At 47.9% G+C, this 12,932-nt stretch overlaps 2 protein-coding genes across 3 annotated transcripts in view; one reads left to right on the top strand and one right to left on the bottom strand.

Annotated features, from left to right (window-relative positions):
- The window catches only part of STAT2 (signal transducer and activator of transcription 2), a 13,994-nt gene extending 5,879 nt beyond the window's left edge, over positions 1–8,115 (top strand). The window contains exons 9-24 of one of the 2 annotated variants that reach the window (XM_019669151.1): positions 1,379–1,537; positions 1,643–1,735; positions 1,951–2,010; positions 2,411–2,431; positions 2,662–2,755; positions 2,904–2,951; positions 3,030–3,113; positions 3,275–3,373; positions 3,477–3,612; positions 3,709–3,761; positions 3,894–3,988; positions 4,614–4,750; positions 4,929–5,111; positions 5,335–5,392; positions 6,170–6,471; positions 6,765–8,115. In XM_019669151.1, coding sequence (XP_019524696.1) covers positions 1,379–1,537; positions 1,643–1,735; positions 1,951–2,010; positions 2,411–2,431; positions 2,662–2,755; positions 2,904–2,951; positions 3,030–3,113; positions 3,275–3,373; positions 3,477–3,612; positions 3,709–3,761; positions 3,894–3,988; positions 4,614–4,750; positions 4,929–5,111; positions 5,335–5,392; positions 6,170–6,471; positions 6,765–6,907 — 1,765 coding nt within the window. In that variant the 3' untranslated portion in view covers positions 6,908–8,115. Of the gene's footprint in view, positions 1–1,378; positions 1,538–1,642; positions 1,736–1,950; positions 2,011–2,410; positions 2,432–2,661; positions 2,765–2,903; positions 2,952–3,029; positions 3,114–3,274; positions 3,374–3,476; positions 3,613–3,708; positions 3,762–3,893; positions 3,989–4,613; positions 4,751–4,928; positions 5,112–5,334; positions 5,393–6,169; positions 6,472–6,764 lie in introns of both variants that reach the window. The other variant, XM_019669150.1, reaches the window with a different exon arrangement.
- Positions 8,116–9,410: 1,295 nt separating this feature from the next.
- On the bottom strand, positions 9,411–12,480 carry IL23A (interleukin 23 subunit alpha). Its single transcript, XM_019668988.1, has 4 exons — positions 10,966–12,480; positions 10,674–10,775; positions 9,985–10,131; positions 9,411–9,883 (listed from the first exon to the last, which is right to left on the bottom strand). Exons 1-4 carry the CDS (start codon positions 11,128–11,130, stop codon positions 9,722–9,724), a joined length of 576 nt encoding a protein of 191 aa, XP_019524533.1. The 5' UTR covers positions 11,131–12,480; the 3' UTR covers positions 9,411–9,721.
- Positions 12,481–12,932: the final 452 nt, after the last annotated feature.

The following is a 12,932-nucleotide window of genomic DNA, read 5'->3' as shown; positions in this document are numbered from 1 at the left end:
GCCTCGCCCAGGAAGAGCGCAATGATGGTGCCAACTTGGGCCAGTGAAGCGACGTCCTCCACAACTAGACTGAAGAACAAAACGACAGCAACTTGTCTATTCCCCTTCCCCCAATTCCCCAGCATTGTTCCCATCCCCCCTATTCCCCAATTTAAAAAAAAATCTTTAAAAGAAAAGAGTGCGAGCTCTGAGCAACAGCGGTTTGAGCTGCCAACAGGTGGCAGGATGGCTCAGCTTAAAAAATATATATATATAAAGTATATACCTTTCCTTGTTGGTAGTGAGGGAGTTATTGTGTTGGTTCTTTGTTTCATTGTTTTTAATAGAGCATTATTGCTTGTGTGATTATTAATATGTATACCAGTTGAAAAAATTTCAGAAAACTTGAAAGAGAAAAGAAAGTAAAAATTACCCATCTGCATAATCTGATCATGCAGAGCTACCCACTGTTGATGCTATTACATACCTTTTCCAGCTTTTCCCTGTGCATTACACAAATAGACATCTATTTTAAACAGAAATTAAATCATAGCATATCTGTACTATCTTGTAATTTTTAAAAACAATATTTTTGGACATTTTTCATGTAAAGTATTTGAGCCTATATCATTATTTTTAATGGTTGCATGGTATTTCATGATGTAAATATGCCATAATTTATATACCTAATACCAATTTTTTCTAATTTTTCTATTATAAGTAACAAAGCTCTGAATTTCCTCATTCATTTGTCTGTCTGATTATTTCCTTAGGATATATCTTAGAAGTGGAATACTGCAAAGTGTATGCATATTTTTGAGGCTTTTTAAGAAATAGTTTCAAACCGCTATCCCAATCTTTTTGCCTAAATATATTGTATGATTGTTTCCCTGTCACCACATTACCTATTATTATAACTTTTTTTATAGACAGTAAAGTATAGAAGTCAAAAGTGTCAATTGTGCAGCCAGACTGCCCGGGATTACATACAGCTTTATTCCTTACTAGTTTTATGACCTTGAGCAAGTGACTTAACTTTTCTGTGCCTCAGTTTTTTCATCTGTAAAATGGGGACAATAATAGTACCTACCTCATAGGGTTGTTGAAAGGATTAAGTGGATTAATATGTGTAAAGTGTTAGAATAAATAGTAAAATACATAGCAGGCTTCATATGAAAATTAGCTTATTATGTTAATCTTTTACCAGTTTTATATGTGACAGGGGCTTTGATTTTCATTTCTTGGATTATGAGTCATGGTGAATAATCAGTGCTTCCTGAATTCTTTTTTTGTCCCAATCAGTTTCTAACTTCCTCGTAGTTAAAGGGGAGCTTTTAGAGTTTGTTTGAGGGCTCCTGGAAACTCATGGATTCTCTCTCGGTTGGGTTCCATCATTCAGGTTCACAGATGGAGCAAAGCTGTTGTTTCATCTGCGGCAGCTGCTGAAGGAGTTGAAGGGATTGAGTCGCCTGGTTAGCTATCAGGATGACCCTCTGACCAAAGGGGTGCACCTGCAGGAAGCCCAGGTTACAGAGTTGCTACAGCGTCTGCTCCACAGGTATAGAAGCCAGGGAGGGACTTCTAGGGAGGGCAAAGGGAAGAACAAGAGGAGCCATTCTTACAGATGCCGAGCTGTATATTCTCTCCACATCTCTCTTCCCAGAGCCTTTGTGGTAGAAAACCAGCCCTGTATGCCTCAAACTCCTCATAGACCCCTCATCCTGAGGACTGGGAGCAAGTTCACTGTCCGAACAAGGTTGGCATTTCAGAACTCATTATTGCTTCCTTTTTCCAGGCCTGATACCATTCACTTCCTGGCTTTACATATCTTTCCACTCTTGGCTGTTTCTTCTCTTTTCCCCTCAATCCACCTATCTCTTCTAACCCCTTCCCTTATTTTTTTCAAACATCTGGTCTTATCCAGGAGGTTGAGGTTGACCACTTTCCCTCATCCACCTCCCTTCTCCCCAGGCTGCTGGTGAAACTCCAGGAAGGCAATGAGTCACTGACTGCAGAAGTCTCCATTGACAGGTAAATTGGGGCAGGTGAAGGATGGGACCAAGGGGTGCCCAGGACATGGGCTAGAGGGGCAGAATAGACACCTCCTCTTCACAAGGCCCTGTGGCTATGTTCTTCCCCCTTCCATTCCTACCTCATAGAAATAATAACTCATTCCTTTTGTTGAGGACTTACTGTGTGACATACAGCTTATCAGATACTCATTTAATTGTCTAGGAATCTTATGAGTTAGGTATTATCAATGCACCATTCAAACAAGCTCAGAGAGATGATGTCTCTTGTGCAAGGCCACATAGCTAGTGAGCTGCATGTTGGGGTTTGAACCCAGGTCTGTCTGATCCCAAAGACCAAATTCCTAACTTCTCCATTGTTTGCTTCCCAGTGATTTTTTCTTTTTCGTATTTATTTTTAGGAATCCTCCTCAATCACAAGGGTACGTACCTGACAAGGATGCTGCAAACATTTGTGCACTGTGTGACCTGTGGACTGGGACCACATATGGTGGCCCCGATGGGGACACAAACAAGGGGGAGGCTGATTTTGGTGGAGTACGGGCAGAGGGAGGAGGGGAGGTCTTAAATGAAGTGGAACTTTTGTTTTCCTGCTGAATTTTTAGAGTAACTCTGCTGTTGTCCTTCATATATCTTCTTCCTCCTAAAATAGCTTCCGGAAGTTCAACATTCTGACCTCAAACCAGAAAACTTTGACCCCTGAGAAAGGGCAGAGTCAGGGTTTAATTTGGGACTTCGGCTACCTGGTAAGGCTGGTTAGTAGCTCAAGCTCCTAGTCCATTGGAACAGACCGGGGGAAGTTCCCAGGCCTTGGGAAGTCCTGAGAGCACAATGAGTTCCAGGGATGCTGGGTTCCCTCCTCTGACATTCTCTCTTCTTCCCCCCAATTCACAGACTCTGATGGAGCAACGTTCTGGTGGTTCAGGAAAAGGCAGTAATAAGGTGAGGCCTGGATAGAGGATTGGGGGGCAAGAGGAATGTGCCAAACCGCCCTCTCATCACTGTGTTCGGCTGTTCTAGGGACTGCTGGGCGTAACAGAGGAACTGCACATTATCAGCATCACAGTCAAATACACCTACCAGGGTCTGAAGCAGGAGCTGAAAGTGAGTGGAAATGGAGGGCAGGGAAAGGTGAAGCAGATTTGGGAGAAGGCATAAGGAGGGATTAAATGGAATCCTCTCGGGGTGAGATATTCCCTCTTGCCCCTACCAGATGTCTAAAGCTAGAATCACTACAGCCTCCTCTGTGATTCTTGCCTTCCCAGACGGACACCCTCCCTGTGGTGATTATATCTAACATGAATCAACTCTCAATTGCCTGGGCCTCGGTTCTCTGGTTCAATCTACTCAGCACAAACCCCCAGGTAGGAGGTGGGGCCAACAGGTGAAGGGTGGCAAGGAGGGGTGTGGAAGCTTGATGTGTGGGCGCTGCTTCTGAGCCATCCTGCCCTCCTCCCACCCTGGCAGAATCAGCAGTTCTTCTCCAGCCCTCCCAAGGCCCCCTGGAGTTTGCTGGGACCTGCTCTCAGTTGGCAGTTCTTCTCCTACGTTGGCCGAGGCCTCGACCGGGACCAGCTGAGCATGCTCAAGGACAAGCTGTTTGGTATAGACCTCCTTTTCTCTCAGCCTAGCCCTCGTCCTTTCCATCCCAGCACCCCTAACCTCGTCTCCTTCCATCATCTGAACTGTCTGCCCACAGGGAAGAACTGTAGGAATGAGAATGCATTGTTGTCCTGGGCTGACTTCACCAAGGTAACTCCCTGCATCCTGTGCAGCTAGATCCCGACCCCTAGTCCAAACACTCTCCCCTCCCCCCACACTCCTTCCGTACACCAGGGGCAGCTCGCTCCACATCTCTTCCCTGCCTTTCCATTCCTCCTTCAGCGAGAGAGCCCCCCTGGAAAACTACCATTCTGGACATGGTTGGACAAAATCCTGGACCTGGTACATGACCACCTAAAGGATCTCTGGAATCGTGGGTGAGACCTTGGTCAGCCTGCCTCTCCCCACGCTGCCCCACCCTACCCCAGCTGTCTTCTGGGCTTGAGAGTGCACTCTGTGCGCCCTCTTGTGGTAAATAAAGAGAGAGCAAAAACTGGTACAAGGTCACACCCCCGCACATTTGCAATAATAGTTGGAGCCATTATTTGTTAAGCATCTACTGTGTTCCAGAGCCTGCTGGGTGCTTTCATGAATTCTGTCATGTAATTCTTACAGCCATGCTCTGGTGGGCATTGCCACCCTCATTTCAAGTGAGGAAACTAAGGCTCAGAGAAGTCAAAGAACTTATCCAAGGGGCTGAGTTGGGATTTGAACCCAGGCCTGTCTGACCCCAACCCTATGCTCTTTCTGCCACACTCCCTGCCCATTTATACAACACTTTGCCTTTCACAAGGTGCTTTTCATCTGTGTGAGCTTACAGAGTCCTCACACACATCTCTTCCAACGCTGGGGCTGGGGGTGGATATTGCCAGTAAAGTGAAGTGACTTGGCCAGAGTGGGACAGCTTGTTAAGTGGCAGAACCAGGGCCAAAACAAGGCACTCTCTACTTACCCAAGGGGCAGGAAGGCAGGAGGGTCTCACAGCTGCTTTCTCCGCTCTAGACTCATCATGGGCTTTGTGAGCCGGAGCCAGGAGCGCCGGTTGCTGAAGAAGACCATCTCCGGCACCTTTCTACTGCGCTTCAGTGAAACATCGGAAGGGGGCATTACCTGCTCCTGGGTAGAACACCAGGATGATGGTCAGCTGCTCTGCCCTGCCGTTCCCACAGCCTCTCCTTTCTGTCCCCCTGCTTGCCTTTGGCTTCCCTGGCTCTGTCCTGAATCCCTCGGCAGGTCTGGGGTTGGGCAGCCAGGTTGGGGAGCACCCAGGCTCAGCCTCTCCCCTCGAGCCTGCCTTTTCCTACATCCACTTTCCAGATAAGGTGCTCATCTACTCTGTGCAGCCCTTCACCAAGGAGGTACTGCAGTCACTGCCGCTGACCAAAATCATCGGCCAGTACCAGCTCCTCACTGAGGAGAACATACCTGAGAACCCACTGCGCTTCCTCTACCCCAGAATCCCCCGGGATGAGGCTTTTGGGTGCTACTATGAGGACAAAGGTGAGAGTATTTGACATACTTCACTGGGAGATTGCAGGGATTCTCAGGCATCCACAAATCCATCTCCTTCCTGCCAAACATGGGAAAGTCAGTATCCAGAGAAGTTAAGGGATTTGTCCATGGGACACTGCCAGTTAATAAGGAGATATGACTGTCAGGACCACCTATACTAGGGCTGTGTCCAGTTCCCTGACCTCCCACCTCCTGTGTATGTCCCCCACAGTTAATCTCCAGGAACGAAGGAAATACCTGAAACATAAGCTCATTGTGGTCTCTAACAGGTGAGAACTCTTTGACCATCCTCCCTAACCCTTTTTGGCTGACATAGTGACCCAAACCTGCCCAATTCCAGTCTCTCTGGCTTCTCTCCTACTGACCCACACTCTCCAGCCCTCTCTATCTTCTAGTCTCTCTCCTTTCTATTTTCCTGCTGCCATTCTTAGGTTGTCTCCACTGGGGTTCCCCGATAATAATAGTCATAATCACTGATGTTAACAGGCATCTTGATGCCAAACATGGTACTAGATATTTTTAGAACTTTTTAGAAATTTAATCCTTGTGAGAATCCATCTAATGTAGGTAATACTAACAGCCACATTTAATGAAAGTTCATTATGTGCCAGTCACTGGGCTAAAGCTTTGTGTTTATTTTCTCAATTATTGAATCTATAATAGTCCTGTGAGGCAGACACTTTTTTCAGCTGAGGAAACAGGTTTAGTGAAGTGGCGTGCCTAAGGCACATGACTACTAAAGGGTCCGAGTCTGTCAGATTTCAAAACCCTGCTTTAAACCATCCTACTGCCTCTCAAGTATTGTTAGGTATTGTTCCCATTTTACAGATGATAAATCTGAGGCTCAGAGAGGTTAGGTAACTTGCCTAAGGTCACCCAGCTAGTACATGATGGGATTAAAACTCTGGCAAGCCTGAATCCAAAGACTGTGCTCTTAAGCCCTCTGCTCTGTTGCCTTCTTAGACCAGAGAGGTAGCCTCTGCTTGCTCTACTATTCCCCACTTTACCTAAACAATTGCCCCCTTTGTCTGTATTGGGGTTTCCAGACAGGCGGATGAGCTGCAACATCCACTGGAGCCTAATCTGGAGCCAGAAGTGGAGTCGTCAGAGCTGCACCTAGGGCTGGCACCAGGGCCGGAGCCAGGGCTCGGCCTGGGGTTAGAGCCACTGCTGGAGGCAGGGCTGGATTTGGGGCCACCGCTGGAGCTCACACAAAGAGTGCCAAAGCCAAATCTGGGACCAGAACTGATGCTGGATCCTATTCTAGAGCCTACTTCACAGCTGGTGACAGAGCCAGAGCCAGATTTGCCCCATGATCTGAGACACTTGAACACTGAGGAGATGGAAAGTAAGTGATGACATGGGGCTGGGGAAAAGGGGATACATTCCCCTTCCCAGTTCCCCTCCCTCACCCATTACAGAACAGGCCCAGATCTAAATTCCTCATTGGAAAGGAGGCTCGATTCCTTGTGATTCCTTTTATTAGGAAATGTACATACCATACCTCCCCCAGCCCCACCTAAGTGCCACCTCAGGCTCTGTCCAGGCCTCTGCTGCCATCCATCCTTCCTCACATTCCTTGCTGGGTTGGGAACTCCTTGCCTAAGATCAGGGCCTGACTTCTTTCTCTGGACTACCCAGTCTTCAGAAACAGTACGAAGATTGAAGAAATCATGCCAAATGGAGACCCACTGTTGGCTGAGCAGGACACCGTGGATGAGGCTCACATCTTCTACCCCAGCCATTTCTACATCGATGGGCCCTTGCTTCCTTCTGACTACTAGGAACTACGTTTCCTCTGTTTGTTCCATATCTTTTACTCCTCCTACCCCTCACATCATGATGTTGCTCTCCAAATCAGGCATGTGCCCCATCTAAGCTGGGTTAACCCTGTGATTTGGAGTGAGAGGTAAAAGCATAATATGGGTAAGGAAGGGGCACCAGTGAATCAGAACAGATGCTGGCCATATCTCTAACTAGGATCCTGGAGGCTGCCTGTTATGCTGGGAGGTGTAGAAGTTGGGAGCAGGACAGGACAGGTAGGGGTACTTAAAGGACTCAGGGCAGCTGCTTCTTTCCAGTATGGAAGGATTTCAACATTTTAATGGCTGGTTAAGACTAACCTGGTGCCCACTAGCTTTGTTCCTCAGTGGGGAATAGACACTGATAGGACTCCATTTCTCTCTTCTGGTTCCCTCATATCTAGGATAACCTTTTCCTTTCTTCTTCCCCTCACTCCTGACTCAAGTCCTAAATTTCCTCTTTTCCTGCAAGGACTGAGAGCTCTGCCTCAGTCATCATGTGAAGCTCCCCTCTGAGGAAGGAAATAGGAGGTAGATCTCTTCTTATCAGTCCCCTGCCCCCCAAGTTAGCAACAACCCAGTCCTTCCCCTCAAAATGATCCTAATGTGCCTGTGAAGCTTTGCACAATAACTTATTCTGCCTAGTCTCCACTTTCCCAATGCTTAGCAGACAAATCACTCCTGGAAGCCAGGGATGGTAGTTGCTGGGAATTTAGGAATTGCTTCTTGTTTTATTAGATAGAATTTGGTATTTTTACAGAGGAAAGGAAGCCCTGAGTCGTAAGATATTTCTCTATTAAGGTATCATTCCCTTGCTTTTGTACAATATACTGTTTACCTGAAAAGAAGGTTCCTATTCCTTGGGCATAGACCTAGGCAAATATTAGTTCCTGGAATTTAGCACCTTGAAGGTTTATCATGGGGCTCTGGACAACCTCACACCTTAGCCATTCCCAGGGAACCCCAGGAAACTGCTGTTGCTCTAAGATGTGCTTCTACAGTAGTATAACTTGAGATGTAAATGAAAGTGAGGCCCTATACATGTGGATGTTTTCTACCTGGTATGTTAAGGAACAGTCCTATTCAGAAAGAGGCCCTTCTGTGAGTCCCGTTAGCTCAGTTGGTAAAGTAGCAGAAAGGGGCCCTTCTGAGCATAAGTGGCTAATAAACTTTGTGCTGACCTGGAAGCATTTGGTCTCTGAACTTCTCTACTTCTTTGCTCATAAAGACTAATGTCCTTGTAGACAACAGCAGGCCATGGAGGACCAAGGTCAGCAAATCATGGCCTGTCTTCCACCCCCGTATGCCCCTCCTGTAATGTTTCTTCTTACCTCCTTATTTAGAGCAACTTTTTCTCACCCTTAGAAATTCTTCCAGGGAAGCTGTAAGCTATGTATAAGTTGGGAAGGGTTATTAGTTACATAACTAGCCCGTTGTCCCTTCGCTGGGTGGTGGCAAAACCAAGATATAAACCTGAGTCTGTCTGACTCTAAAACTCGTGCCTTTTTTATTTTTGTAATGATGGAGAAAAGGAAAGGAAATAATCTCTAACCCCTTCCCCTTCTCTTTCTTTCAAAGATAGTTTATATCCCTTTGAGTAATCAAACTGCCTTCTGAAGGGGCCCACAGAAGGGAGATGTCCTTTAAGGGAGAACCATATTAGTTTGGGGGATTTACCTTTATCTTCCTGGAATGCCCTTCCTGCTCAAATGCCTCTGACTTTTTTTTTTTTAAGATTTTATTGGGGAATCAGGGGAGGGAAACAGACAAGTTGCTGTCCTTTTGTTCTTACAGTCTAGTTGTGGAGGACGTCGCTTCACTGGCCCATGTTGGTATCATCATTGCACTCTTCCCGGGTGAGGCAGATCAGTCACCAGCCACTGGACGGTCGCTCATGGCGGCTCTTGGCAGCTCATGCCAGCTGCCGGCCACTCATGCCAACTGTCAGCCACTCATGGTAGCTTTACGGCAGCCCACTGTAGCCTCACTGCAGCCTACGCCGTCGCCGGCAACTGACAGCAGCCCAGCTCCAGGTCGAGCTGTTGTTCACCATCTTAGCTGTAGAGGGTGCAGCATCACTGGCCCTCATGTGGGATCCGAACCGGGGCCCTGTTGCTCAGAGCTGGCATTCCAAGCCAGCTCTTAACCAACGTGCCACTCAGCCGGCCCGCCTCTGACTTTTGATGTGCAGTGATCAGGATTCCTGTCTTTAGCCAAATACACTCCTGGCCAAGAAAGCAGGGAAAGAGGCATTGGGAGCAAGAGAGGGGCCCTGCGTCCTAATCTCAGCCCATTCATCTTGTTTAGCCATACAGGGATTAAGACCAAAAAGATCCCAGTTACTGTATATACCAGGGGGGTCATAAGGAAATACCCTCTTCACCATAGCCCTGCAGAGTAGAAGGATGCATTTTGTAGTCCCTTGGCCCAGTTTTTCCATTCTGTTTCTTTTTCTAAACCAAATCTAGAAACTAGACTCAGATATCCACATAAATAGGTTTATTGAAAAAAAGTACATAATTTAGTATAAATATAATAAATAATCATCCTCCCCAAACTGCTGCCATGAGGATAAATAATCCCAAATTTTCCCTTTCCATCTAATAAATACTCAACATGTCCTAGGTCAGCGTTATTAAGTCAGTCAGTTTTGGTAATTTTTCAATACATGCAAGTCCCATTAGAATTGATGGACTGATTGAACTTGTTGGCTCACAGGGGCCTCGGCTACCTGATAGGTTCATCTTGGCATTGCTGAGCCATGGAGATCTGGGTGCCATCCTTAAGCTGTTGGCTTTAGGGGCTCAGGGTTGCTGCTCCATGGGCAAAGACCCGGGCAGCTACAGCCACAAAGGCCTTGAGGCTGCGAAGAACCTTGAGACGGAGAAAGGGGCGCTGCCAAGGTTGGCTGGGACTGGGGCTTGGAGTCTGTTCCGTCTCCCAGTGGCGCCCCTCAGGCTGAAAGGACACAAGACACAATTAGAGAGGATCCTAGATCCTTCACCCCCCAGTCTGTGGAGAGACTGCAAACCACCATCCTCCAGGCCCCTAGTTCATACCTGTAAGAGTTGCCTGAGACCCAGTAGGGAGGAGTGAAGCTGGCTCACAGGGCCATTGGGAAGTAAAGAAGGCTCCCCTGTGAAAATGTCTGAGTCCAGCAGCTTCTCATAAAAGACCAGGCCCTGGTGGATCCTTTGCAAACAGGACTGAGGAAAAAAGAAAGCGGTGAAAGAAAATAGATACCCTCTTCCTGCTCCATTCACCAAAGACCAATCCAGTTCTTTGCCATCTTTAGACACTGCTATGGTCCAAATATCTGTGTCCCCTGAAAATTCATATGTTGAGACCCTAATCCCCAATGTGATGGTATTAGGAGATGGGGCCTTTGGGAGGTGCTTAGGTCATGAGGGTGGAGCCTCATGAATGGGATTAATGCCTTATAAAATGAGGCCCATAAAATTCCTTAGCCCCTTCTGCCACGTGAGGATACGATGAGAAGTCTGCAACCTGGATGAGGGCTCTCACCAACCACGCTGGCACCCTGATCTCCTTGGGCGTGAACCTGAAGAAATTTATTTCTTACAGTCTCCAGAACTGTGAGAAATTTCTGTTGTTTATAAACTACGCAATCTATGGTATGTTGTTATAGCAGTCTGAACTGACAAGGACAGATACAATCTTTATTCACCATCGTGCCCAGATATGTCTCCATTCCCCTCTTCCTTGTAACTCAGCCTCATCTTAGTACCTGACTGTTGTCCCTGAGTCCTTGGGGATCACAGCCATCCTCACACTGGATATGGGGGACATCACTTGTAGTCTCGTCATCTCCCTCTTCTCTTGGTAGATCCTGGAGTGGAGGAGGAGTTGGGAAGAGTGAAGAAATAAAATAAGTACTTTCAAACCCACCTGGATCCTCAGGCCTATGACTTTCCCAGGAACCCCAACCCTCTAGCTTCCACCCAAGGCCACAGAGTCTTCCACTGCAGCCTTGGAGAGCTTGGAGAGGCTCCTGTTTGGTCCCACAGGCTGTCACTCACCACAGGTCCCATTGGTGGATGTGCACTCCAGGCCAGTGTGCAGAGCTTCTGTGAGAGCTGCTGGCCCCGAGCCCAGGCAGGGCTGCTGCTCTCAGGCACAGCCCGGCCCTGAGCAATCCAGGGCACCAGCAGCAGCAGCAGCAGCACAGCTCTGCTCCCCAGCATCTTGGTGCCTGCTTTTCAGATCTGGCTGGCTCTGTGCCTTGCACCAGTCCCTGTGGAATCTCTGCCCACTTCCCCTTGCTCTGAGCTTGATGGTCTCTGTTCTGTGTGTCTCTGGTTTGGTTCCCGCTGTTCTGTTCGCTGAGGTTCTGAGCTGCTTCCCTTGTTTTTCTACCCTTGTCTCTGAGGCTCTTTTTAAGGTCCCTGCATTGTAACACCCGCCCTTTATACTAGCAGGTGACTCACAGCAGGTGGGATTCCCCTCCCTGCATCATCCCCCTCCGTGGGGAGCCCAGGTATGTATGCAGCCTCAGTTCCAGGGGAAATGACTCGTGTGGTTGCTGTGGCTGGAGGCCTGGGATGGGACATATGTGTAATGCTCTCCAGGAATCGAAATGGCTATAGTTGGAGGTGGGGGAGCGAATAACAAATATTTAAATGAATCTAGTCTCAAGTTCCTTCCTGTTTAATCTTTTCCTCATCTTTTGCCTCTCCAAGCTATAACACCCCCACCACCACCCCGAAACCTAATTTCCTCACCTCTTCCTGCCTGAGGAAAAACCAAAACAGAAACATTCATTTATCTCCCAATAAAATGGCAAGTTCAGTTTGGAATGAAGTTTGGTCCCCACCAGATGCCTTCTATCTAAAAATAAGGGGGATTCTTTTTCAACCTTGCAAACTATTATTTTCACTGGGAGAGAACGAACATGAAGGCATTTTGAGAACTGAGCAGCTATGTAAGTGCCATACAGAGTATTACTGTTCCCCCACTTCAGGCCTCACTACGGAGACTAGGAGGGCTGTCAGAGGAGGGAGTTGTTGCTAAGACCCATCTGATTCTTCAACCTTAGTGGCTCAGTTTCATGGGCTCTGTGGGATGCAGGTGATGTGTTTTTGGAACACCAGTGTAAGCAAGGGCCAGAAGTCCAATTTAGATATTCCAGCTCCTACACTATGGCTAAGAAGTCCAGGAGTTCTGGGTAGTTGAAGGTGCTCAGTGTCAATGACCCTGGCCAGTCCTTCAGCCTGTTGCATCCATGGGTAAAATCCACTGACACTGATTTCATCACCCTCCCTGATGCAACATCCAGTGAAACAGCTGAGAGTGTGAGGTTAGGCGTGGGAGTGGAGGGTGGTCCAAATCTGGGACTGCCCCAACCCCAGTGGAGGGTCCCAGGACAATTTGGACGTCAGAATGAGGCCGTGGGTGACCACACAGATGGCTCCCAAAGCCTCCCCAAGAGGTTGACCCTTTTCCTCTGAGAAACCCTCTACAGCAGTCTCCCTTCCCTTAGAACTATTCAAAACAGCCCAGTGAAACTTCTGATTCAAATATGACTCTCTGGTAAATCCACCCTTTGGATAGAACATTTCCAGCATCAGGGAGGTTATCTCAGTATTTTTTTAAAAAGATTTTATTGGGGAAATGGGGGAGGGGAACAGCGCTGGGGAATCAGGGGAAGGGGAATAGACAAGTTGCTGTCCTTTTGTTCTTCAGTCTAGTTGTGGAGAACGTCCCTTCACTGGCCCATGTTGGTATTATCATTGCGCTCTTCCTGGATGAGGCAGATCAGTCGCAGGCCTCTGGACGGCCGCTCACGGCAGCTCTTGGCAGCTCACACCGGCTGCCAGCCGCTCACGCTGGCTGCCAGCCACACACGGTAGCTGATGGCAGCCCACTGCAGCAGGGACTGCAGCCTAGGCCGTCCCCGGCGCCTCACAGCAGCCAGCTCCAGGTCAAGCTGTTGTTCACCATCTTAGCTGTAGAGGTCCCCCATGTGGGATCCGAACCAGGGCCCTGC

The sequence above is a fragment of the Hipposideros armiger genome, unplaced genomic scaffold (assembly GCF_001890085.2).
Source record: "Hipposideros armiger isolate ML-2016 unplaced genomic scaffold, ASM189008v1 scaffold_548, whole genome shotgun sequence".
Lineage (NCBI taxonomy): Eukaryota > Metazoa > Chordata > Mammalia > Chiroptera > Hipposideridae > Hipposideros > Hipposideros armiger.
This window is presented reverse-complemented; position numbering and strand designations above follow the sequence as displayed.

Bases quoted from the DNA above. Each gene is read 5' to 3' on its own strand.
- IL23A (XM_019668988.1), bottom strand. From the start codon at position 11,130: ATGCTGGGGAGCAGAGCTGTGCTGCTGCTGCTGCTGCTGGTGCCCTGG. The intron at 10,776-10,965 runs GTGAGTGACAGC...CCTCCACTCCAG, and splicing joins ATCCACCAATGGGACCTGTG to GATCTACCAAGAGAAGAGGG. The intron at 10,132-10,673 runs GTACTAAGATGA...TTTTTTCCTCAG, and splicing joins GACTCAGGGACAACAGTCAG to TCCTGTTTGCAAAGGATCCA.